Consider the following 27778-nt stretch of genomic DNA (forward strand, 5'->3'; position numbering starts at 1 on the left):
TCCGAAAGTTGAAGGAGTCTTTGGTGTCCGCACCACGGCTCTGCCCTCCTCTTCCAGGTAAGCCATTCAATTTACAGACCGATGCAAGCGAAGTCGGAGTTGGTGCCGTGCTCTTCCAGCGGGGGGAGAGTGGCGATAGGAAAATCATATCCTACGCCAGCAAAAAACTCAATCCAGCTCAGGGAAGATACTCGGTAGTCGAACGCGAATGTCTAGCCATAGTTTGGGCAGTCGACAGGTTCAGGCCGTATCTTGAGTCTGATAAGTTTATGTTATTCACAGATAACGTGGCACTCCGATGGTTACAGCAAGCTCGCTGTACCAACAGCAAACTAACGCAATGGGCGTTACAATTCGGAGCTTTCGATTTCGAAATCCGGCACGTGCCCGGAGTAGAAAATGAAGCAGCCTTATCCCTATATTTGGCGGGACCGAATACAGTGGACGAAGAATCGTTGGAGAATAATATCCACGACCCCCCCTGTGATTCAGCCGGGAGTGTCCGGAGAAACTTCCGGAGTCTTCGGTGAACTGTCCGGAGTGCCCGGAGGATCCGGTGTGGGTGTCACCTGGTGTGGAGCGATCCAGCCGAAGAGGGATGACGGAAACGTCACATTGCCAGATGTCCGAGAGTGGCAACAGAACGACCCGAACATACGGGAGATAGTTGCCAAACTCTCCGGAGATGGTGCAAGTTTCGGGCGTCTGCCGAAGTTATACGTCATTCGGGACAAGGTGTTGCATCGCCACCCTCGATCCATCGCAAATGGTGAGGAGGGGGTGGTCGTCCCAGCTGACAAGGCCCAAATTCTGCTGCAAAGGTTTCACAACCACGAAACAGCGAATCACCCAGGGTGGAAAGAAACGTACCGAAGCATAAAGAGTCGTTTCTTTTGGGCCGGTATGCGTGAAGCAGTGCGTAAGTACGTACGGGCATGCGACGTCTGTGCACGTGTTAAATCACTGAATCGAAAACCTGAAGATCGGATGTGCACCAGGGTCCAACGTCAACCTTAGGAGGTGTTGAGCATCGATCTTATGGGTCCGTACCCACGAACGCAAAGAGGTAAGACAACGATTTTGGTAGTAACGGATTGTTACAGTCGCTGGGTAGAGGCGTACCCGTTAGGGAAGGCGACTACCAAATCGATTGTGGATACGCTCGAACGGGAGTTGTTCCCACGGTTCGGATACCCGAGGGCATTATTGTCAGATAATGGCCCGCAGTTCGTGTCCAAGGCAATGGGAGAGGCACTCAAGAAGTGGGGAGTGGAAGGTTGGACGACCCCAATATACCACCCACGTGCCAAACCGGTAGAAAGGCAAAATCAAGAGTTGAAGAAAGGGTTACGAACCTTACTTGTTGATAAGCCGCATCATCTGTGGGATGTCTACCTGCCACACGTGTTGTTCTCTGTAAGAAACAGAGAAAACTGAAACACCGGACAGTCACCGGCCAAATTGATGTTCGGACGGGAGATCAAGGCCCCTGGAGATTGGAAGCTCGAAATGGCCGACGAATCTCCGGTCGCGGGCAAAAATGATCCGGAGTTGGCCGGAGCAGACCGGGACCCTTCGGGAGGAATCGAAATTCTCCGGTGGAACCGGATGATGCTCCGGTAGTAGAGGGGGCTTACCCGGTGACGCCCAGCTTCAAAGCCCCCAGTACCCATAATACCCCAGAATCCTCGGGAAAAGGCAACCTACCGACGTAGGGGATTGGGTATACAATAAAGCGCACCCGCAGTCAAGTGCGGAGAAGCGATTTTACGCGGGGTTCGCCCCGAAATGGTTAGGTCCGGTTAAGTTGGGTAAACGACTAGGAACCGGAGTGTTCTTGACGGAAGGTAAACACCCTACTAAGTTACATGTCTCAGCGATGAAGCGAGCTGTAGGACCGTCAGAGAACACTAACTAATCACACCGTGTTTCAGATGGCAGAACGAGCTAACCCACCACCGACCCGAAACAACCGGCCATCCCGTGGAATGATCGCCACACATGTGGAGAAGCTCCGGGCAATGGCCGCGCAGTTGTTGCGGGAAGCCAGGAGGCTGACGGGCGAGGGTCCGGACGACGCGGTCGGAGGTTGGTCAGCCGAACGGGCAGCCACCGCTTCGTTCGGCCGAATACGGGCAAGCCCAACAGCCTGGGCGCTGTTCGAGCGTGGTTTCGCCGAGGGACGACGCTCCACTCGGGAGACCACTCCTCAGGCCGGGGCAAGGCCGAGGACTGGACCGCCAGGCCGAGTGCCACCCCGACGGACGGCACCAGCATATCAACGCCACGACGTACGGGACAGTCGGGGCCGGTTTCAGCGACAACAGCAGCAGCACGCGCCGCAGTCAACCCCACCGGCGTCACGAGTCCCGCAGCATCCGCCGTCCCAGCAGCTACAGCCACCGTCACCCCAGCCAAAGCCACCAACCCCCACACCTCCAATCCAGCCAGGCCAACCACCAGCTACACCCGAGGCACAGCTAGCAGTTGTGGAGCGGTGGATTGAGGAGATGGAGGTGACCCACGAGGCGGTCACGGACAACCCGGCGAGTAGGGCCGAGTAGTAGGGTCGCGTTTCGCGGACTTTGGGGGAATATGTCGCGGACGTTATCACAACGGCCGCGGCTGCTTCATTCTCGTCCGCGATAACGCGACGGGACTGGGTCGTGCGACGACCAATCCGACCGGCACGACAGTTCGCTTAGAACGGTCAGCTCCCATTTCGTCGCGGTACCGTTTCGCCGAATTTATTTTTTCGCAGTTACATTTCGCCGAATTTATTTTTTAAGTAACTCTCAACTTAAGATTACAAATTACATACCAATTAGTTATGTTTATGTAATATGTATTTATGTAAAAATAGTAATAATTAGCCAATTAGGTATCTTATATAGTCATAAATAAAAAAAATCAATATTTTCATAGGTAATTAAAATAATAATAAAAGTAATCATATAAAATAATATAAAAAAAAATTTTTTTTTTAAGTCATAATAATATAGTTATTTTATATTATATAAAATTATTCATTGTGTTTAATTAAATAACTAATATTGTCCAAATAATCAATCCATTTCATCGGCGGAGGATCGCTCGTCACTCTTTCTTTAAGACTACAAATTCTTTGTTCCAGCTTAACATATTTGTTGTAAATTCTTTTTACTTTTTTTCCACGTTGAAGAAGTTTCATGCCATCCTAAATTTTGGCATGTTCTTTTTGTAATATAACTATAAATTCAAATATACTGGGATGATTTCGACCTGCTGCTTTATTTAATGCATAATGCCATCCTTCTAAATCATTCGTTGTCCGTCTATCTGTATTAGTCCATTGGTTCCAAATATATCGGCTAAATCTAGGTGTTAAATCGTCTAACCATGTTTCAATATAATAATTTAACAATTCTTCCACTTTTTCATTATTTTCTGGTTTTTCACTCTCTATTATTAACCATAAATCGTCTAACAGTTCTATAGGAACTAGAGGTAAAGCTGAAATTCTACGAACTAGAGTTTTAATAAATGGATCACCTTCCGATGAAACATAATCATTTCGAAGACCAACATCAACAACTTTCCTATAAACTGCCTGAGTATAATGAAAAAAACAACCACGAATTTGTGCATCTGGATATTTATTTTTTATTGTATTAAACATCGTTATTTCAAAGTCTAATTGAAAAGTTGTTGGCAATAGACATTTTCTTAAGCTATTAGCTTTTGCTATTAAAAGGTCAATCATTCGATTATATGTAGTTTCAGATTTATTTGGAAGTAAAGCATATATTCCTGGGAATACTACATCAAAATATACAAAATGTATAGTATATAATTGTAAAAATATGTTTGGTACACTTTTAAAAGTACCATCCATAAACAGAGTTTTAGCGTCACACATTTTAGAAAAAATTTCTGGCGTTCCAAAAATTAAAATTTTATCATCTTCACATAAAATAAAATTTCTTCCGTCTAATGTTTGACGCCATAAACCTGGTATATGTTGGTCTTTTCTATTTTCAGGTTGTGGAGGTACTTCCTTACGTTTATTTCGATGAATACTTGATTTTACTGATTGATATGTTGCTACTGCTTCTTCTCTTTCATTTTGGGTTACACAATCTCCTTTTTGTCTTAAAAATGAAGTTCGAACTTCTTTATAAATCTATTGAAATAAATAAGTAAATTTATACTTAGCGTAGGTATCTACTACAGTTATATATATTATATACCAATATATTAAACTATAAGTGTGGATTGTGGTCGTAGTATATTATTAAAATCTTTAATATTTAAATAATTTAATTTTTTAACTTTAGATATAAACACAAACATTTTTATGATTTTTCATCTACAAAATTACTTGCAAATTTTGGCGATTTTAACATATTTCGTAAAAATTCAAACTATAAATGCGTATAAATAAAAATTATTATATATATATATTATATATAAATTATTATAATTACCTATTATTAATTTAATCATAAAAATTTTCTGGACCCTTCCCATGAAAAATTCCTAAATACGCCACTGATATATAATATTATATAATATCTACATTTATTATTATTAAAAAAAAAATTGTGACTAACGATGTTTGATTTTTTTTAACTACAATAAGAACAACGCATAAGGAACCTTGTATTCAATTTTCAAGTTTCTTTGGTCATCTTAAATTTTTTACACTTCAAAAAAAAATTTATTAAAATTTTTTTAATTACCTTCGGAATTGGTTAAAGAGGGTTTTCTTTTGCTCTCAAACGAAGTTTGGCCTTAAAACGTTTTTCTTCAATTTTAACTGGACGAGGACTGTGGTTATGATTACAAAACTTATCGGAATGTACAGTGAATTCATCTGAAATTATTACACGAGCTCCACAGTTTTCAATACATTTCCAATATTTTTTATTTTTTATTTTTTTATCAATTCTAAAATAATAGTTATTAAAAATAAGGCACTCCCCTTTTCGCTGTGTTGAGATATATTCAATATTTGACATTTTGACAAATTGTGAACTGTAAATGAGCAAATACGTACTGGTGATAATCATATGACACTGACTGTGGTAACTTTGCAATTATCGCTGCGACGACACACTATTCATTCTATTTTATTTATATAATTATTGGGGATTGATCAATCGATAACTTCAGAATTGAGATAATATAGCACTAAGATCGTTTCAAACGATAAATATTTCTGATAAATATTTCTCTGTGTCTATTTATCACTTTTCAAATCACAAATTCATAACCATGTTCTAAGCCAAAAATAATTTTATGCGGCGAAATGGTTCGGCGGCAAAATGGGATTAATTTGGCGGCGAAATGGGATACGACCCTTAGAACAACGGTCGCCGGACGTTAGCCATATCCTTGTTTGTTAAATTAAACTACAATAAAGAGTGTTAACTAAAAAATAACCGTGTGACAACATTTTTCATTCCGTCAGACACCTACAATTTTCAGTATTAATAATTTTAACGTTGGGTATTTCTTTTCGGACACATATTTTAACCAAAATTCATCGTAATTACTTTCAGTTTTTGCATAATTTTCACTATACAAATTTTTTAGGACATCATCCATTTGAAATTCAATGATTTCCAATTGAATAGTTGCTTTATCACATTTAAAAACACGTATTGCTTCATTAACCCATTCACCGTCAGGTTGTAAAGTAAAACTACTGTTCAATAGTTGTACAACGTTTTTAATTTTTTTTAAATCTGCAAATCGTCTTCAGACTTGTCATAAATTTGATAAAATTATCGATTTCAATATCATTTCTTTCATCACAAACTTTTCTCAAGTTGGGAAAATATAATTTTTCATTACCAACATCTTGAGAAAATAATTCTATTTTTTTTACAAAAACAGGTAACTTCAGATACTAAGTGACAAATGAGCTTCTGGTCACCTTGAAGTTTCAAATTAAAAAAATTTATGTGTTGAAATATATCTGCTAAAAATGCAATGGTTGCAACGTTATTATTGTCTTTTATGAATTTTATATGGTTTTTGGCAGCCGAATGTGTACTTTTAAGAAGAAAAAGTTCAATCTCGTTTAATAAACCAAAAAATCTGTTCAAAACATTGCCTTTACTCAACCACCTCACATTATTATGGAGTAGTAAATCGTCAAACTGCGAATCAACTTCCTGGAGAAGTAACTTGAATTGTCGGTGCTGAATAATTTATAATAATACTTAAATACATTTTTTTTATAACCCTATATACGCCACTGCACAGAGCCAAAAAATAATAGAACCCATGAGGACATCCAAGCTGTTAGAGATCACATTGAGAAACTCCTAACATATGAAAGTCATTATTGTCGTAAAGTTACCAGTAAAATGTATTTACCTCCTTTTTTACACTCCAAGCTGCTCCCAATAAATATACAAAAACTGTCCCAACTCCTGTTTGTAGAAGATTTTATGAAAAACATTTCAATATCATTAGGATTGGACAGATTATCTTCATTATCACTATCAATTTGTGTATCTTCATCACTGTCTAACTCGTCAAAGTTACCTACATAATGAGGATCAGATTCAATTGTTGAGCTTTTTGAAAGTGTCCGGAAAGCTTTGCCAAAGTTACTAGCATTATTAAAATTCAAATAATTATGGCTACCTTTTATTCGCCTACAACTCAGAACATATGAAGATCGTTTATATGAAAATTCATCGATAAAATGACATGTCATTCCCATAAGGCTTTTGTTATTAGCACTCTATATATCTACAGTACAACAGATGTATTGCTGTTTTTCAATTAAATCAGTCAACATGAATACATAATTTCATACTTAAGTTGTAATATTTTTGATATATTCTTATGGTTTGGAAGTACAGTTGAATCGGTTATCCCTGTTAGCCCTTGAATGAGACGACGAAAGGACGGTTTTTTACAGGTAACAATCTGTCTCATTTCTTCAACTAAGTAATTAAACACTAACTCAGTAATCTGAAAAACAAAACACTTGAAGTTTAATAAAATTAATATAGCAAACTTAAAAATAATAACAAAAATATAACAATTGAACTAAAAGAATAATATGAATTAAGAAAAGAAATCGAAATAATAAATAACTTTTGAGAATATTTTATATAGAGGAGTTAAAAATTTAACAAAGGGAAGAATGAGTTATATTTCCTAAATATGCATTAATTGCATTAGTACTGTACTAATATATTATGGCATCCAAATTATAAACAATTTTCATAAAATCATAATATTGATAATACTAATGTACATATTATAGACTATAATATAAACTTATAAGCTTGAAGTGTGTAGGTAGTTATTATGGTCTTGTAAAATATACTTTTTAAATCGTATTTAAATACAGATACAAAAACAAATACTTGGAATGTATTTAAATACTTTTCAAATACTTTTTTATTAGTCGGTTCGAACGATTAATATTATTTATAATATGTCTTATTTATTTAATTAATATATATTAATAAAATTACAATTTTGTAATTACTTATTTAAAACTGTCATGTTACACTCAATTTGGTATTATTAGAAATTTTTGTACCATTTCCTTAAATCTGTACTGAAAACAAATAAAACTTGTTAAATTATAGCAATTATTTAATATTAGGTTGCCCCAGGTACTTAGTTAAATGGCAAACACGTCGATTGACAACGTTAATGAAACATTAAAATCATACAGAACATTAAAAAAAATCATTCCAAAAACTTTTTGTTGCATTTCAGCAACATAGCATTTTCAAAGTGTTCATGACCCTCAATTTCCCTCTTTTTTCGATAAAATAGCTCCACTATCTCTAAATACTAGCTCAAAAGGCTACCAAGAACCCATGGCTAACGGCCGTTCTAGCCGGTCGGATGGCGGGGGTCACCGGCCACTTTTCGTCTCGCATACTATTAAAGCCCTTAAGGACTGGTTTGATATATGTTTCTTTTTATTGGCATTTCTTTCTAAATTTTAAATTATTAATTATTGTTAAAATGCATATTAAATTATCTCTATGATATAGTAGAATAAGATAATATGTTAAATTGTTTTGTAATTATGTTCAACATATCTCAACAACTAATCATATTCATCGCACAAGATTAAAAAAAAAATATTTGTATTATTATTAATATTCTTAATTTAAGAAAAACTTAAGCACAATCAAGACGTAAGTATATGACTTTGTAATGTTCTGTGTTAAAATTAAAATTAATTCTGAAGATTTATAATCACATAAGGTTTAAGCAACTTGTTATTGATATCATTGTAAATAAATGGTAAGAATAATATAAACTAATATTAAATTGACATTATTTTTAAGATTTTTATTGTATAATCTTGTTAATTAATTAATTATTTTTTTTATTGTAGTTGTAAGTGTTCATTCTATTTTCTTTAAATTCAATATTTTCCATACGAATAGGTTGTTTGAAACCTTTACCAAAAGAGCTATTGATGAAATTTTTGCTTTCTCATATTCAAGAACTCTAATGAACTGAATTGTTGGTTTACAATTTTTAAAGTCATTTAATATATTTTGTACTAAAGAGCATCTGCCATTGAACTACTTAGAGTTAGAACTAGGTGTTTAACTTTCATACTATTGCCCTTAATGTGTGCTGATCTATACCTAATCTAAATCCAGCTTTATTTTGCAGTTAAAACAATTGTTCCATATATCTCAATTCAATAAGCTGTCTGTTTTCGTTTTTAAATGCTTTAAATGTCTATCAAGCATTTCTTGCCAATTTTATATTGTGACGCGCTGGATTAAAATATAAGTCCGGTTTTTTAAAAACTAAAAAATAGGTTTGACATTAGAAATTTCTTCATTTAATTTGATTTCAAAGTACGTACTATTCGCATAAGATCCACCACAGGTTACACTTAATACATTTATTTTATATTGTTGGCATTCGGTTATAGCAATTTTTATAACCTGTGTCTGTGCTGCAAATTTAATTTTGTCTAAGAACCTAACCTAACCTAACCAATAACCAATCGGCCATTTCCACTTTTCTTTTAAACTTTATATAAAAACTAAAACTTCTTAAGCTGGTGTTTCAAATTCTTTAACACTTAAATTGTTACCATAATCACAATAACCAATAAACCTACTAAATAATTTTGTTTAAATTATATATATAATATAGGTACTTAAAAATATGAATTACAACCAAACTAAATTTAATTTTGCATTATCATTTTGATAAGAATTATTTAAATATTTTTTTTTATCTATAAAAATAAAAGCTGGGATTTTAATACCGTTAAAAAATTAAAAAATGCCTTTAAAACAAATCCACTAAAACAAATGCATTTAAATTATATTTATTATAGCTTAATAATTGAAAAAAAAATAGTTACTCTACAGTAATGTATTTTTTTTAAAGATTAGGACAGCTTATAGGCATTTTGAAATTATTTACGATCTAAATATTTATAGAAAACTAATACAATTTATACAATAATTATTATTTATTAGGTACCTATTTTTGGTAATTGTGAAATCGTCAATTGACCATGATAAAATCTGAATCAAAAACATCTGGATCTCTGACAGTCTACATAAGACAATCTGAAGTAGCGCTATGTACCAACAAGAAACAAATAATAATACTTTCTTTTTTCATATAAAACATTAAAAAACTTTATTAATTATACATAATATCTAATCATAATCTTAACATTTAAAATTTAAATTAAAAGTAGGTTCACTCACAAAATAGCTAAATTGGGATAATAAATAATTTATTGCATACAAACTGCTTATATAATATATACTATAAGTATTATAATTTGTGGTTTTAGTAGTATATTTATATATTGTTGTAAATTGGTTTTTATAAGTATTTGTTGTCGTGCTTTAATGAATATTCTAACATAATTTACTTAAGTACAAAATTACAAAGTATCTTATAAACGAATTCCTTGGTTGCGGGAACGTACAAAGTTTAAAAGTTCATCACTGTCTTCGCATACAAATGGTTTCAAATGGTGACATGCAACATCGTGCCACTTCACTCCATCTTGATAAAAGTTATTTAATACAGCTAAACATGATTCATCATTGCCCTAAAAAAAACCATTCGTTTCAATTATTATCTATAAAAATAAAATGTTTTAGATTTCTAAAACAATAACATATCCACTAAATTTAAGGTATGAATTGGAGTAAAGTTTAATTTTTATTAATTATAAATACTAAATTTGTGTCAATTTTATTTGAAGATCTTAACATTAATTTGAATTAAAAATATAGTATATATATATATATTATATTTTTATTTTATATATACATACAAAATCATTGTAAAATCATTGCAAAATCACAATTGATTTTTTAATTAGGTAGGCTACTTTTATATACATTACGAATTTTGTATGAAATTATTAAAACTATATTTATTTTACTTATTCAAAACAATTTAAAGAATTAAAGAATGAAAAATGCGATTTCCATTTATTTTTAATGTAAATTACAGTTCAATACATAACATACCTAAATACTATGCAATTTAAATAGTTAAAATATTTTTAGTTTTATTAAAGACAATTAAAACATACTTGTGGTGCTTCCCTGTTATCTGGTTGTGCTTGCCCAAATCCTCCTGTGTGGCTCCAATCACCAGAGTTACGTTGAGTGGTTGGTCCAATTTTCGCACCAGAACCAGACCAAAACCAACCGTTTACATTAGCAGGTACCAAATCTGGACGGTCACATCCGTTAAAGTTACATTTTCGTCCAGACGTCCAAATGTATCTTATATTTCCTTTTTAAATTAAATTTAATTGAAACATAATTGATTGAATTAAAAATATTAAATTATATTATAGTTTACCTCTTGATATTCTTTGCTTGACGAACTCGTTCTCTTGAGGCGTTTCTAAACTAACTGCATCCATGCAATGTCTACGACAAATGTTCCTGGCATCAAGCCAATCTACTTCTAAGCTTTTAGTAGGAGCATGTTCCCAACTGAAAAAATAAGAATGTGTAACTCCACGAGCATCTCGATATGATGCATGACGAATTCCTGAAAAAATAATTTCAAATATTATTTAATTACAATCACACATAATTATTAAATAGATAACAAAATAATCGATGATTATAAGTTGGACCATTATATGAAAAATGTTTATATTTAGACTAAAAAATGTAATGAGCTGGTCGGTGAAACACGATTGCGCCCGTCCTACCTTTTTACATACCAAAAACGTAACACGATTGCGCCCAGCAAATTAGCACGATTGCGCCCGTTTTACATTTTTACCTACAAAAAACGCAACACGATTGCGCTCTGTGAAATATATGTCTCGCCCTCAATAAATATTGATCTTTGCCCAATACAATTTTTAAAAATACAGTAGAAGTAGTAAACTCAAAGTTGAAGTTAAAAGTTCGAGTTAACCAAGTTCGATTGTATTAATACATGACAAACATTGTTATAACATTATTATTTTTTCATAAACGTATTTTTCCAATGTCTATGCAAGTAAAAAACTAATACACAGGAAAATTTAGCTACATGGAATATTTGAAAGCAATGGGACCACAATTTTGTGCCATAAAATGTAATTTGTAATTCTATTGGGATTTTTTATACATATTTGGACATATTATAATTTTAAAAAAATATATATTATTAGTGTATACTAATGTGGCCACATAATATCAATATATGATATATGATATAATATTATAACCAATGAAAAAAAAAATGTAATTAGTATTTTTCGTAATTTTTTTTTTTAATTTGCCTTTTATTAAAAAATAATTATAGCAAAGCAATTATAAACAGTATTTTTCGTAATTGTATTGAGTTATTTTAGACATATTGTAAAAAAATGTATAAGAAACAATTTTTAACCAAACCAACAATTTAATTTTGTTGTCAGTCCTAAGCCTATAAAATTAAGAAGAAAAATTGTTAAACTTGTCGAACTTGGATAACTCGAAACTTCTAACTTCAACTTTGAGTTACTACTTCGACTGTATTTTTAAAAAGTGTATTGGGCAAAGACCGATATTTATAAGGGCAAGACATATATTGCATGGAGCGCAATCATGTAGCGTAAAAAGGTAAAAAGGTAAAACGGACATAATCGTGCTAATTTGCTGGGCGCAATCGTGTTACGTTTTTTGAATGTAAAAAGGTAAGACGGGCGCAATCGTGTTACAGTCTGAGCTGGTAACGTCGATATTGAAAAGTGTAAAATAGAAGGTGATGGAAGTTGGATCAGTAGTGCCTCAGCGGTTCGGACTTCTATTTGTGTTATATAAATTGATATATATATCTACATAGTGAACTAGTAAATTCATGCCATATTAGAATAATATATCATATAACAATAATATAACCTTATATATTATGTACAAATAGCATTCATATTTTATATGGGTCTTATCTTTTTTAAATGTATCATTATTATAATAATGTATTGTATAAACTTACTACTGGAGCAACTGCGTGGATCTGGCAATGCTAATCTCCTCTGTGCTACAACAATAGTCAATCCAAAAACAAACAAGAATATTTGTTTTATCATTTTTTAAGCTGCGAAATAATATAAAGTTAAAATTAATATACAGTCAAAATTTAAAACCATGTTGGTGTAATTAAAAACACTTCCTATTTCTTAAGCATTGATTTTTCTGAAATGAAACTTATTTACGATTTACCGAGGGTTCAAATCAAAAACATTACCTATCTTACGTCACGGTCAGCCGTCACAACACAAAGATTTCTATGGTAATAAGTAATAATTATTGTCTTATCTTTTTTTAATAATAATAAAACAATTAATTAAAATTGAAAAATTGAATTATTTTTATTTTATTTCTGTACAAACCTAATATTCGTCCGTGATATAGACCGTGACGGGCGATACGATCTTTGTTTTCAAACCCTATGTAAAAAAGTTTCACTCTAATCGTGCGTACTCTTAACACACGATTTATTTTTAATTATTACTTACGAACAATAGGTAGGTGCATATAAGTAAATATTAATAGTCTTTAGATAGTAAATGATTATTAAAATATATATTGTTAACTGATTCTTAATTTTTTTTTCGACTATTGACTAAAAATTTTGTCAATTTTATAATGATTTTTTTATGGTGTCTACCTAGATAAAACTACGTTGATTTTTATTTGGTCAATATCATAAATGTTATTATAATAATATTATTATATTATTATAGTATTATATTATTATCAATACTATTATAATAGGTACTATTTTATCACGACATTTTGACATAAAAGTACCTATTTTATTTTAATTTCAGCATATAGCATATTAGGTTAATAAATTATAAATCATCGAATTGAAATATTAAAATACACATTTCTTGAATACTATATAGGTACCTATAAGAAATTTAATGCACAAAATGTTAATTTATTGTTATTTAATAAATCGGTTTAAGTCTATCAGCCGCCGAATGAATGAAATTGGAAATCTCCAGCCCAGAGTGTTACAGTTATTTTTTTTATTATTTATTTATCAAGTAAATTACTTAATTACCTAATAACAATTATAAATAATAGTCGCATTTTTATTTTTCAAATATTTCTTACACCTAGTGTCGTATATTGTAGACAATCATCAAAGTAACATAATTATATATATATATATTTATTATACAGGGTGATTTTTTTTATCGAAGAACACTCATACTCATACACTCATACTTTTTTAAATAATGAGTGTTCTTCGATAAAAAAATCACCCTATATATATGCAATTTGAATTGTAATTATTAAGATAGGTGAGTAAAGCTAGATATGCTGAGGTGACATAAATACTTCCTATATAACGCCATCGACATACAGTCCCGTTGTCGCCGAGTGGGTCGACGAGAATGTAGGTACGACGATTGTACGAGTGAAACGGAGATCAAAGTACGGGCTAGGCAATCTAGATTTGCTAAGTGTTTTATTTATGTTTATTTTCATTTAACAAAAGTGTTTCCGACCTGGAAACCCGAGTTGAATATTGTATGCCCAACTCATAATCATAATCTATAGTATAATATTTTTTAAATTATACTCGTCGTCAGAATACCATACGGTAATAATAATAACTTTCTTTCTAATGAAGGACACGTACGGCATAGTTCATGAATGATATATTGTGTTTATGTGTAAAGTGTACATTATAATTATAACTTATAATTAATATAATATAATGATTATACGAATCATTAAATAAATTTTCGTAATTTGGGACCTGTCATTATAGGGTACCTAATATAATGATTAATAATTATAAACTAATGGAGCCAAATTTCGTAAATGTTTTTGAATACATAATAAATAATAATTATAATAATCTGTTAGGTACTAAAAATTTTCCATCATTTTACATATTCGTATTGAAAATTGAATAGCTTACAGCACGTCAGCACCTTTACTATGGATGTACTTAAATAATAATATACACTAAATAAATATATGTAATGTAAAGTATTGAAATACGGAAACCATTCTGTTAGGCCATATATTTTCAAACCATTTTGATAATTTTTAAAAGTTAATAGCCTTCATAAACTTTAAATTTGTTCTAAATTGAATAATAAATAATATTATTCTGCTCCATGTATACGATTTTATATAACATATCCAATTTTATCTACGTACATATATGGAATATATTTTTTTTAATATGTTAAAAAGTTATATATACCAACTATTAGGTAGCAATACCTATCTAACAGAAATCATCTAATGAAAAAATGAGTTGAGTATTTATGCATCTTCAGGGCTGGACGGCTTTTAAATTCAAATATCAAATAACTCGAATTATAATAGATTTTCAATGTCTATTAGTTTCAAAAAATAATTCTAGTTATACATGCATTGAGCGATATAACAAATTTTACTATTTATTTAATCTATTTGAATTTAAAAAAAAAAATGTTAACATGTTAACATAATAATGTGCTCTATATTAATTTTAAAGATTTTAATTTGATTCATCTTTAATACTAACAGCAAAAAATTTCAATATTGAATATTAATTTGAATAAATGTATTCCTTTCACATATTATAATCACTTAAAATGTAAAGATTAGAAATTTATAAAAAAAGTAATTTGAAGTGGTTCAAAAATCTACTTGATTATCTTGATTCGTTATTATTCTGCTTCTGCATAAAAGTACTTAATTTTTTTAATTACCTAAATAGTTTTTATTGTATAGTAAAAATCAATTATACATCTTGTATTAGTTTTAATTTAAACGCATACATAATACAAAAAAAATATTATACTTGGTTTTGATACTTTTTTTTTTTTTTTTTATTAATTAGCTTTCAGTAAAAACTATTATAGCTCGACAATTATATAAGTACAAGATATAGATAAATGACAGTGTGGTGTTACAATAGTATATAAGTTTTGATACTTAATGATATAAAAATTATAATTTGAGTACAAAATATGAAAAAAAAATTGTTTAAGTATAAAGTAACGGCGAAATCCGAATTTGCGTTGAACATCTGCGCGGCAGGCAGCCGCAACAAACCATATGAATTATACGTATAAAAATATTCTTGTCAACTGTCGATAGATCATGATTATTGGATGTTATTATATATTAACATGACCTCTCACATATTTATAGATTCTAAGTGGAGCCGTGGAGTGATGAATGTATTGATTTTACCATGATATGAGTTTTATTTATTTATTTATTTTTTTTTTTGTGTCTGCCATCACTCTTTGGGACAGTAAAAGTGCTTCGATTTTTGGCTTCAGTAATTCGTTCGATCATAAAATGAATCTAGTTGGTACTTTGGGTGGTCAAAAGTAAAAAATTCTTAATATTATTTTTTCTAAATAATCGGGATAAACAAACTAAAAATTTGAGAAGATTTTGGTTTTTGATGTAACTTTAAAACAAATTACCATAGATACATACAATTTTCACCGAATGTTTATATAAGTATATTCTATCCACCATGCAATTTTCAACAATTTTCGACTTAAGTTGAACTATTCGTAGACATATGTAATTTTCGATAATTATTAGTTTTTTTTAAATTAATATCAATAAAAATTATGTATTTGTTGGGTAGAAAAGCTTGAAAATTTAATACAAGATTTCTAACACATTGTGACAATAGCAGTTGAAAAATATTAAAAATACATTGACACGATTTTTTTTTATAAGCATTTAAAGTTCAAATTTTGACTAAATACGTAAAAATTACGGCAATGTTCAAATTATCTCAGTTAAAAATTCACAAAAGTTTTTCTTTTTAAATCTAAGATTTGAAAATTAAATACAAGGCTCCTAATATATTTTTACAATAGCAGTTGAAAAATAAAAGAAATATATGGTCACAATTTTATATGCATTCAAAGTTCAAATTTTGACAACATATTATGTAAAAATCACGAAAATTCGTAAATTATTTTACGCAAGAAATTCATACATTTTTTTCCTTTTTAGAGTTTTTATTCGCTCTTTTTCTATATTTAAAATTGCTATACCAGATAAACGTACTTGTCCGCATGAGTTTCTTAAGTAATTGTTTATTAGTTTTAGTTTCGAAAAAGAACGTTATACTCCTGCTACAGTAATTGGTATTGTCAGAAAAATTATGCAAGCACTTAAAACATCTGGAAAACTACTAGATAAATCGTTATTTATAATAAAACTACCAAAATGTTTAATTGTATTTAATTTTTCATATTTTATAAACGATTTTAAAGAAAAAATTTGTCGTGGGAAGTCAGAATTTATATCGTCTTTATATGTTAAACAAAAATCGTATGATGATGCTTTCATAATAATATTTTCATCAGTTTGTATTGAAAGAAAAATAGGATTTAAAAAATTGAAATCCTCTATAACATCATGCATATCTTGAAACCGACTAATTGGTTGAGACAAAACTTTATCCAACACAAAGGAAAAATATTTTAACTTTAAAGTTTCCTTCAGTTGTGTTAAGTCTCCTATCTCCATTTAAATTGTCATAAAAAAGTTTTTTGGCATACGATTCCCTTTTTTCTACAAATTTATTGGAGATTCCCCATCTTAAACACAGTGATGTTGCATTATCAAGTACATTATCATCGTAGTTATTCGCCGTATTGGTCAACAGGGCCGTAGCTAGGCACTGGCAAGAGGGCATTTGCCAGGGGCGCAATTATACGAAAGGCGCAATTTCATCGAGTGTCAATCTCAACTGAAATATGATAATTTACAAAAAAAAAAAATCCACCGTTTATTTTTAACGTTATCGTAATACGTTTCTCGTCGCGAATTCGCATAATATTGGAAACTACGCTAGCGTATTTATTTATTTATTTATCACTATACACTTCAAGATTTCTATTCTAATCTTGAAGTGGCATTAAGAATATTTTTAACTATTCCAGTCACCACAGCCACGTGTGAAAGAAGCTTCAGTAAGCTGAAGATAATAAAAAACTATTTAAGATCTACGATGAACCAAAATCGCCTAACAAGTATGGCAATTTTGTCTATTGAAAAAAGTTTGGTTGACCAAATATCATTTGATGATGTTATAGATGACTTTGCAGCAATAAAGGCAAGAAAAGTTAAATTTTAAAAAGTTATTGTTAAATAAATATGATAATCAATGTTTAATCATAAGGTAAACATTTTTATTTTTTTTTTTTAAATTATGATCATGGAACTTGAAAAAAATTGAATGTGGGGGGGTCGCAAATTTGGTTTTCTGCCAGGGGCGCTACTGGTTCTTGCTACGGCCCTGTTGGTCAATCGGTGTACCAGCATACACGATAATAGCTAATAAGTGTGGAAAAAAATACTTAACAATCGATCAAATATTCACATTAATTAACCCACCAATGGAATAAATTAAAAATAGTTTCAAACCAAAATCTAATATACCTACCATTTGTAAAAAATAAAACATACATGGTTATCAAAAGAACCTATTTTATTTGATGGTACATTGATAGTTTGGTATTCATAATATCGTGGCCCCCAATTTTTGAGTCGGGGGCCCTGGTGCAATGCACCGCTTGCACCGGCGGGTATAGCTGAAACCAACTTAATTATTTTAATTCGACACAGAATTAAAGGTCACTATGAATAATGATATGACTAAATAAAAAAAACTTATTACCAACAGCAAGAAACGAACATCATTATTTTCCCTAAGGAAACGCATTGATAACTAGTTATTTTTTATTTCTTCGAGCCCATTAGAAAGTTATTTTATCATTCAATTCATCGTAGTAAATATTCAACTGTGTACTTTGTGTACCTACATTTATGAACATATATTTTCTCTTGCAAAGTATCATTATGATTAATTTATAAGAGAAACGTATATTGCCTGTGTTAAAGTATGTATATCCTGATCAACGCCAAACATCAAAAAGAGAAATCAACGACGAATCTTCTTTCAGGCCATTATAGGTACATACTGTATTTATTGTGATTTCATGAAACCGGAAAAGTTCCCATGATCAAGTCTAAGAATAATGTTTAATATTAAAATAAATAAAAACATTTAATCATAATTCGATGATCGAGTATAACCTAATATTTGGTTTGTAGCACACTCACACAAATGGCAAATAACTACACATCACACGCTCTTTAACCGGTCACATTCCAATTAAATAGTTTCTGTGTCAGTAAGCCAAACACCGTTAGGAGTTCATACGTACGTTAGTTTATTTTTTGTTACAACTTGAATTATTAGTACTAAACTATTATGTACGAATTTAGGGGGCCGGAGTGGCGCAGTAGTCACGCATTTGACTACGTCTCGCGACTGATTCCCACAGTCATCGGTTCAATTCATAGCGAAGTGCAAAAAAAATTTGTGTGGTTCTAAGTGATCACCAAATCCCCACGCTGTCGTCCGATTACGTCATCCAGTTTCCAACTAGGTCCCACTCCACTGGGAGTGAATACCGCACATACCTCCTCTTGGAAAAGTGGGGTAGTATCATGTATATAGAGATATATACATTGATAAATAGATCACATGATCTCCCTACTACCCACTTGTAATAAGCATTGACGAAGACCTAAAGGTCGTTTCAATGAATCTTAGATCATAAGAAACGCATAACTCCATCAATAGTATATGATGTAAGCAATGAACAAATACAAAAACAAAAAATGTACGCATAAGGCACGAATGAGTCACGATCTTAAATGTTTTACAGGAAAAAAATAATTTTCTGGCTATTTAAATATTGTTGACAAATGATAAAATTATTTATTAGGTTCCATGTGCCAATACTATCGTGTTATGTGTTATGTAATTCTAAATAATTTTTTGTATATTTTTTTAGAGGTTTTTTGTTGGTCATGTTAAAATGATCATTATACCTATCTACTTATTGTCATTCCCCTTGAGGAATAATCGATTAATACCTATATGAATAAAATTAGCAAGCTTATAAAACATACTTTTTATTGTTTGACATAGGTAATTAATAAAACAATATATTTTAATAATAATAACCATTAATATGTTAAAGAACATATTACTTAATAGTACTTAAATATTTAATTTCTAACTAAACAATTTATCTACTAGACCTTGAATTAAATTTGGACCTCCCTTATTTTGAATCCCGAACGAAATTCATCGTAATTCAAAAATAATTAAACCCATACTTGAGTAAAACCATAAAACAATACAATTTTCTGTTAATATAATGACTTATAAGCTAGATATAAATTATTATAAATTAATCAATATTATTGTGTTCCTTGCAAAATAGGGTATTTTTGTAAAAATTCATATATGTTATAATACTATGTTTTACGTCTTGTTTCCTTTATTATGAAAAAATAGTAAAATAACAGGTTTTAATTAAATTGTTTTTAATAAATAAAGAACTTATACGACTATAGTGTATATTGATAACTTACATAGTGCAGTGCCGTTTTATTTTAATTGATTTGTCTTTAAATAGATAACTATTGAATTCATTTAAAGTTATGTGATATAAAGGTTATGATAAAATATAACTTTAATTTGTGTAAAAAAAATAGGAGCAATAATAAATTTTATAGCATATTAATAATATTATATCGAAGCTATTGTAAAAAATAAGAAAAGAGTTCTTAGCTGAGATTGGTATACCCAACACCGGTTATTTGTGTTAATCATTGAATATTTATGATTTACATTTTAAATACTTTCGAGGGGTGTGGAAGACTTCACGTTCACGAGTTATCTAGAGACCCTTCGGGTTATTTTTAGATTAAATTAGTTTTGGAATACTAATTGTTTAACTTAATTTAGTGTCTACCCTTTATTTGTTCTTACAATTAAACCACTGAGTTTCTTAGTTTAAATAATATATTATTGAATTCTTTTCATGTACTTTTCACGTTTATTTTAAATAATGTTTGATACTTTTACAATAGGTGAGCATTTCTAATTGGTGGAAGTACGAACAATCATATATTATTATCATCAAAACCACTGAAGAGAAATGCACTTGTGTGACCAATTGATCTCTCCGTTTAATAACCGTTTCAGTGAAAACTGCTACAAGTCTAGAAAAAAAAACTCGAAGAAAATAATTAACCAATTTTAGGTTCTTAGAATAATATCGTTGTCATTAAAATCGAAATTATATTAATTAATCAGTGTACCTGCGTTGAGAAATTACGTTTGAAAGACAACACCGAGATTGTTTTGCTAAACTCTTATTAAAAACTTTAAAAAAACTTTTTTACGAGAAAATACAGAAACCTGTCGTTATGATAATTAAAACAATATTGTATGAAAATGTTTAGATAATTTATTAAAAATTATAAATCATATAAAATCTAAACTATTCGTGGTAGTTCATTTATGTGGGCGGATATTCAAAATGTATGAATTACATTGAAAACATTAAAATTTAATTATATTAAATTAATTTTGTGGCAAATCAAATATCCATAGAAACTTTTTAATCGATATAAATTAATTTTATTTACATAGAGTTATGTGATAATTGGCGTAAATTACATTTTTACTGGTTTATTTTCACAAACAAACATAGGTTAGGTTAAATATAGGTACATATTGACAGGATATCATTTAAAAATTTACATTAAATAAAACCTCAATGTATAAGGTATAACCCATCCAGTTGATCTAAGCACTCGACAACCGTTACGATAAAAAAAAATATGGTCTCAAAACTATATTACATTTAAAAAGTATGGCCACAAGACTATACTTAGGCAGGAATGTTAAAAAGATAATATGTCTCATAACATTTTAAAAAACTAAACTATGTATCATTATTTAGGCTTTCTAGTTAGGTCTGACATGTTTTATTAATACCTAATGTAGTGTTGTCATCTCCTATGTTAATATGTGTGTAGTTAAATAATTTAAATTTCAAAAAAATACTTAAATAATCCAATGAAAGATAATTCAAATTCAAAAATACTACACTGGTGATTTTATGGAGAGGATGATGAGTGTGTCACTCACATTTTTATAATGGAGACTATGCATGTATAAATACATAGCAAATATTATAATATAAAATAGTATCGTAGACATAATAATAATAAAAATATAAAACACTTATTGTAATTAATAATAATAATTAAATATATGCATAGATATAAATTATATATCACATAAAATTTCTTTCTCTCGTAGTCGTGAGAGATGTGTACATTTTTATGCAAAATATTTTCGCCCCTTCCCCCGAAGTGCTTGTCTAGTACGACACTTTAAAATTGGATACTCCACAGTTAATTAGTTTATCTACAATGACATCATCACCAAGTACCTAACTTCTGTTGATAATCATTTGATATCTATTATTTCTAAGCTGATCAAAAATGTTTTGAAAAAACATTAAAAAATATCTTTTACAAAGATGACCATAAAATAGGCCCTCGGACTTGCGTGTTATTATGTAATTGTACCGTGGAACCGTGCATTTTACATAGGTATTTAAACGTCCAGTTATATGGTACAATACAGCATGGGACTGTATTATCATATAAATTAAAAATAATTAAATACGCATAATTATATATCGCACCAAAATTATGTTACTCTTCAGTTTTTTTAAATTTTTACAGAATTAATTTTTTTTTTAAATAGTTCTAATGGACTATTTACATTAGACGTTATAGTATAGTTTATTTACTTTTAAACAAAAATTTAATTTAATTTAAAAAAAAACACCCGACACCTAATTCGCTCTTTAAATAGGTAGGTACTAGTCTACTTTTACTTTTTGAATGTATTACCTAACTTAACTACTATTATTGCAATTTGTGTGTGAATATTTATAATAGATTGTATACTTTTTTATGATTACTAATTTCATTATTCTAAGAAAATTAGATTATTAAATGCACTTCTCATCTCATAGTTTCTTAATAGCTATAGACCTTCAAACTATAACACGATGTGCACATAATTATAATATTATTATGTTAAAAAATAGTTCTTTACACAATTGGTTATGAAAACTTTCTTCTTATACAACAATTAACCATTATTCAACATTATCGTCAAACTTCTAAGTATCTATTTCAATAAATAATTATTTTAAATTTCTCTTAGATTACCTATAAATTAAGCAGCTGGTTCCTATTTTTTTTCAAATAATATTTTTTAATTTTTGATCCCATTGAATTAATTACTGACTTTCTAGAGTTATTTAGATTAATATTATATTTTAGTTTATTTATCTAGATCAAATAAATACAAAAAGATACTGATGAGTGATGACCTTTGGGAATTTGTTTTACTTGCGTTGAATGGTGATTTACTAATATTATATATTTTAACACCATAAAAATGATACACAAAAAAGCAAAAAAAATGACATAAACCATCAAATTCGAAAATGATTTTGTGCAGAGTTTGGTTTAAATCATGTTCACTGAAAACTTCTTATAATTTTATATATAATAATAATAATGATAATCAAGAATTATAATTTTCACCAGTGTTATTAATAAAAATATTATTTAAAAAATATGTTTTTTAATTAGTATTTTTTACTAGTTCCTAGGTCCTAGATATACTTAAAATGTTATATTGTTATGTATTTTCATTCAATTTGCATAGTTACAAATCAAGTAGAATATTAAAATTTTAAATCATTAAAATTATTTGTATACCTACTATACTATATATTATATTCTGTTACTGTCAACTTTATTTTTAGATATTTATTTTGATATGCTTGGTTTTTTGCATTACCTATCTTATGCAAATGTTAATAGTCATAAATATCAAATAATATAGTTTTCTTTATAATATGAATATATGCCCATAAAAAAATATTATTATTATTTACATTATTTTAATATCAAAAACACACATATATGTTTGATGATTTCATTTAATTTGTTTTTCTGTGTATTTTTTTTTTTTTTAATGAGGGAAAAAAGAATTGTTTTTATTTATTATTAAAGTAGAAAGGAAATTAACCAATATTTTTTTAGAACAATGTAGGAATATTGTTGCAGTAAATAATTATGTATAGTATGGTGGTTTAGTCTGTTATGAAAAGTGAGTAAAAAATTACAAGTAAACTTAAAACTACTCTGTAGTCTGCACTAATACGTAGGTACGTACCAATCAGAAATATTACGTCATTTGTTCTTTAGACATAGTCGTGCAGACCTTTTTGGTAGGGTGGGCCAATTCAATTATGGTTTAGATACCTTCAAGAGATACTTTAAAATATTTAATCAATTAAATTTTTCAATTTTAAATGTATTTAATTATTTTAATTAATTATTATTATAGAAAATTGTAATTTGTAATTGTATTATTTAAGTTTCATGGAAAAAATTATCAGATCACAATATAATATACAACAGATACAGTATGGCTCGCAGGATGAGCCATGGCCCACCTAGCTTACCCCGTGCGCACGCATATGTCTTTAGATGGACTATATTTCTGTTTTTACAATAAGCGTAATCTGAAAGTAGGTAATATTATATTGTATTATAGATATTGTAAATACATGACTTAAATATGAATTATAGACATGAGCTTATGATCAAACTTGATATATCTGCAACTAACAAAAGGCTGGATTATCGTTAAATTGTAACATTTTATTTCAAATTTTTTAGAAATAAATTATAAATCAAAATCAAGATAGATATAGACTAATAAATGAATTTAAACATTGTTTTATTTTGTACAAGATTACACATTTTAGTGCTTCTTTTACATTAAAATTCATATAATTTTAAATTTTACTTGCCTAATTTATAGTTTCCTATAATTTGTAATTTGTGTTACTTAATTATTGTTTATGGGCTTGTCTTATATAATACGATAAAATAAAGATAGCATAGATGTAAAAACTAACAACCACACATTCAATAGATGGATTTTAGCTTTTATAATTTATAGTACCTATACCTAGTCTACTACATTCAAATAAAACTTAAACCTCAGTAATATAACACCTCTTATAATAACGTGTTTCCAATTTCATATATTAAAAAAAGAAACATAATGTGAAATAATAACTATGAATTGAGTTAAAACTGATAGAGACTACATTATACTAAAACTATTTATTTTTTAAAAATTTATTAAGAGTAAGGTTACCCCATATTTTTTCAACAATTTGTTTTTGATTTGTCAGCTTATACTAAGTTAAACCTCATGTAATCTACCTATACCGAATGTAAATGTTGAAACAAACCATCTAACCGATATATTTGTGTTTAAAACCTATATTAAATTAATTTTACCAATTAGTTTTAAATAAACCTAATTGCCTTAAAATATCAAATATTAGAAAAAGGTACAACTTAAAAAATACCAAATATTTGGGAAAAAAACAAACTATAAGAAATAACATTTTTATCGTCCTCAGAATTGTATAAAACAAATAAATAAAATTGTGTATCAAAATGTATTAAGATGTTTTAAATATTATTAGTTTTAATAAATATACTAAATTAAGAGAATGCCACGCTGGTTGTTTTGTTTACGTCACGTTTTTGTTTCACAGCTGCACGTATAGTACGAGTGCCGGATCTAGTACATTATTTACCCGGGGCAAAGTATAAAATTAGCGTCCTCCCCCGTTGCTATGCCCACAATTATACTAATGTAGCAATTTAACTCTAAAAAAAAAAAAATCAAAGAGAATAAAAGAAAAAAAATATTTGCTAGATTAGAATAAATATATATTAAATAAAAAACTTTAAACACAAATTATTACAAACATTTATACACTAATACACTTATTTTGTAATTTGCCCCCCCCCCCCCATGATCCGGCCCTGCATATTATCAATGCGTTTTTTCGATTTACAATATTTAAGTTCATACGCGACAATAGTGACGACTAGAAGTTATACGTGACATAGTACCATTATGCCGTTGATCCATACGAACTTCAATATTATCTATAATGTGTGTAATACGAAGGTACCTACCTACACGTGGCTATGAAATGGTGCTTAATGTCTCATGAACATACAACATAGAAAATTTGAGTTCAGCTATGTATTTGTGTGCAGTCATCTTTAATAATATAGGATGATTGACCTATTATCAAACTTAAAAATATAAAAATTTATCTGTGGTTTTTTACGATAGGTACATACATTTTTAAGCAAGTTATGAAAATTTTTAAATTGTAATATTATACTACTCATTACTTACTTAAAAATTAAAGTATCAGAAAAAACCCATAATAGTACAATCTAGTGTGACGCCATCTTAATGACTTCATTAAAAAAATGTTCGTCAAATGTAATTAAGTTCATAGAAAATGTGTAGAGTTACACAAATTCTAAAATAACAAATACGCATCCTTATTTAATTTCATGAAAAACAATTTAAATTTAAAAATAAATATATAGGTACTACTTTTCATTTTAAAATTTATTATTATAATACATTGGATTATCGATTACTCGAATCGGTTGGGGACAAAAAAAAAGTACGAGATATCGAAAATTCGACTTTCGGAAGATCACACATATCATTAGGTATATTGTATGGCAGGAGCCATTCCTTTGAGTTATTGAAAATTCGACTATAGAGGTTCGAGTTATCAAGGTTCCACTGTATAATGTAGTTGTAATGTTTTGTGTTTTCCCATGTAATTTATTGTTATACAATATTTTATTAGTTAGATATTTATTGATTTATGGTAATTATTATTAGCAGTTTATCGTACACCCTACTTGATATTATGTATCAACCTATTATGTTGCTTACTTAATTATCAGTTAAAGAAATAATGTAATTTCCCATAAATTCAATATATTAATACATGATTTCGTATGTCGATAATAAACGATAATATTACTTTAGTTAAGTACTTACAAAAATGCATGTTAAATATTATTTCATTTGAAATATTTTAATTTAGATATAATTGTTTTTTTAATTGTTTACTTCTGTCATAATTAATAAAACATTATTTTGTAGCAGGTCATTGACTCGTACATATAGTAGGTACAGCGTCTAAGTGTTGAAGTGTACATATTATATTATCAGTATTTATCCTGTGTAAACCAGTTTTCTGTGAGATGTTCTTTAAGTTTATACGAAACGCGCGTATTAAAAATCAACTAAAAATACAATTTGCCTTAAAAGTTAATAAAATAATTTAAGAAGTAACAAACCTAGTAATTTTTCAATATTTTAATTTCCTGAAAGTGGAAGTGTGCCAAATATTTAATATTCAATAATATTTTTTTTTTGTGAAGTTTAAAAAATACAATGTGTTTATTAAGTAGTTTTTATTATAAATTTAGAAAAAACATTTCTTGTACAATTATTGTAATTGTTTGTGATTTGTTTCTTGTTTAATCGGAAACTAAAATGAAACAAAATCAAGAAAAATTATGAACATTTCAGAATCCTGATACTTAGATACTATATAAGTACAAAAGTATTTTTGAAAGATAAGATTAACCTGTATAATAAATTCAAAAATTTTATATTATTTTTGGGAAGCAATATAGCTTATACTAAAACAGACAATGAAATAACAAACTATAATGTTACCCATGGTTTGATATTTCGGAATTTCATTATTAAATATTAATTTTATTTAACTGATAGTTTTGTCTAAGGTGATTCGTAAAATAAATTTTAAAAATAGAGATATTTGAAAATAAATTATATGGGTACCTTACCTCAAAGAATATTATTATATATTATTATTTATGAGTAACATTTTATTTTAAATAGGTAGTGTATGACTTAGTATTTATATGAGTTATGATTTAGACTCGAGCGTTGTAAAAACATTAATTTAAACGAAATCAGAAGAGTTAATTTACTAAAATAAGTTAAATACATTTGGAAGTTTTCTTACCTGGAGTAGTGTACCTTGGAAGTTTTCTTACCTACAAGTAATATTTATCTACGAGAGGCGACTTCTTCAGAAAGACAAACCTGCGATGTGGTAGATTTCACAGATACAACTAAATTGGTCTTCTGCATTCCAAGTGCGTTTATAGTCATCGTCCTACTTTTACTACGATATTCCAAACCCTCCACCTGTAACGACTTTATATTGTAACCTACTTCAGACATTCTCTTCCTGCTAAGTAACTGTATAGTGTGTTAGAGAAGACCCCTTCTCTTTTTAATACGGCAATCGTGAAAAATAAAATAGTATATAGAGATTATAGTGTAACATAATATTATAGGTACTTATTTTCGGACTTGTAAATTACCCATTTAATATGTTTCTTTTTTTCTTTTAGTAAATATATAAGTAAGCTTATTACTATCAACGTTTCACAGCTAAATTTTTTTTAAATTA

General features: G+C 29.3%; 2 protein-coding genes and 1 pseudogene across 2 annotated transcripts; 1 reads left to right on the forward strand and 2 right to left on the reverse strand.

Moving 5' to 3' along the window:
• The first annotated feature begins 1932 nt into the window (after nt 1-1932).
• On the forward strand, nt 1933-2564 carry LOC149062034 (uncharacterized). Its single transcript, XM_089215185.1, has one exon. The coding sequence runs from the start codon at nt 1935-1937 to the stop codon at nt 2562-2564; it is 630 nt and encodes a 209-aa protein (XP_089071311.1). The 5' UTR covers nt 1933-1934.
• A 7053-nt stretch (nt 2565-9617) lies between these two features.
• On the reverse strand, nt 9618-27483 carry LOC107165894 (uncharacterized). Its single transcript, XM_015514331.2, has 5 exons — nt 27326-27483; nt 12457-12558; nt 10840-11034; nt 10565-10770; nt 9618-10072 (listed from the first exon to the last, which is right to left on the reverse strand). The coding sequence occupies exons 2-5, from the start codon at nt 12548-12550 to the stop codon at nt 9914-9916; spliced, it is 654 nt and encodes a 217-aa protein (XP_015369817.1). The 5' UTR covers nt 12551-12558; nt 27326-27483; the 3' UTR covers nt 9618-9913.
• LOC149062035 (zinc finger MYM-type protein 1-like) lies at nt 16245-19972 on the reverse strand (annotated as a pseudogene).
• Nucleotides 27484-27778: the final 295 nt, after the last annotated feature.

The sequence above is a fragment of the Diuraphis noxia genome, unplaced genomic scaffold (assembly GCF_037042655.1).
Source record: "Diuraphis noxia isolate RWA-SAM2 unplaced genomic scaffold, SU_Dnox_SAM2 contig0001, whole genome shotgun sequence".
Taxonomy (NCBI): Eukaryota; Metazoa; Arthropoda; class Insecta; order Hemiptera; family Aphididae; genus Diuraphis; species Diuraphis noxia.

Bases quoted from the DNA above. Each gene is read 5' to 3' on its own strand.
- LOC149062034 (XM_089215185.1), top strand. From the start codon at position 1,935: ATGGCAGAACGAGCTAACCCACCACCGACCCGAAACAACCGGCCATCC.
- LOC107165894 (XM_015514331.2), bottom strand. From the start codon at position 12,550: ATGATAAAACAAATATTCTTGTTTGTTTTTGGATTGACTATTGTTGTA. The intron at 11,035-12,456 runs GTAAGTTTATAC...TTATTTTTTCAG, and splicing joins TCCACGCAGTTGCTCCAGTA to GAATTCGTCATGCATCATAT. The intron at 10,073-10,564 runs GTATGTTTTAAT...GGTTTTTTTTAG, and splicing joins ATAACAGGGAAGCACCACAA to GGCAATGATGAATCATGTTT.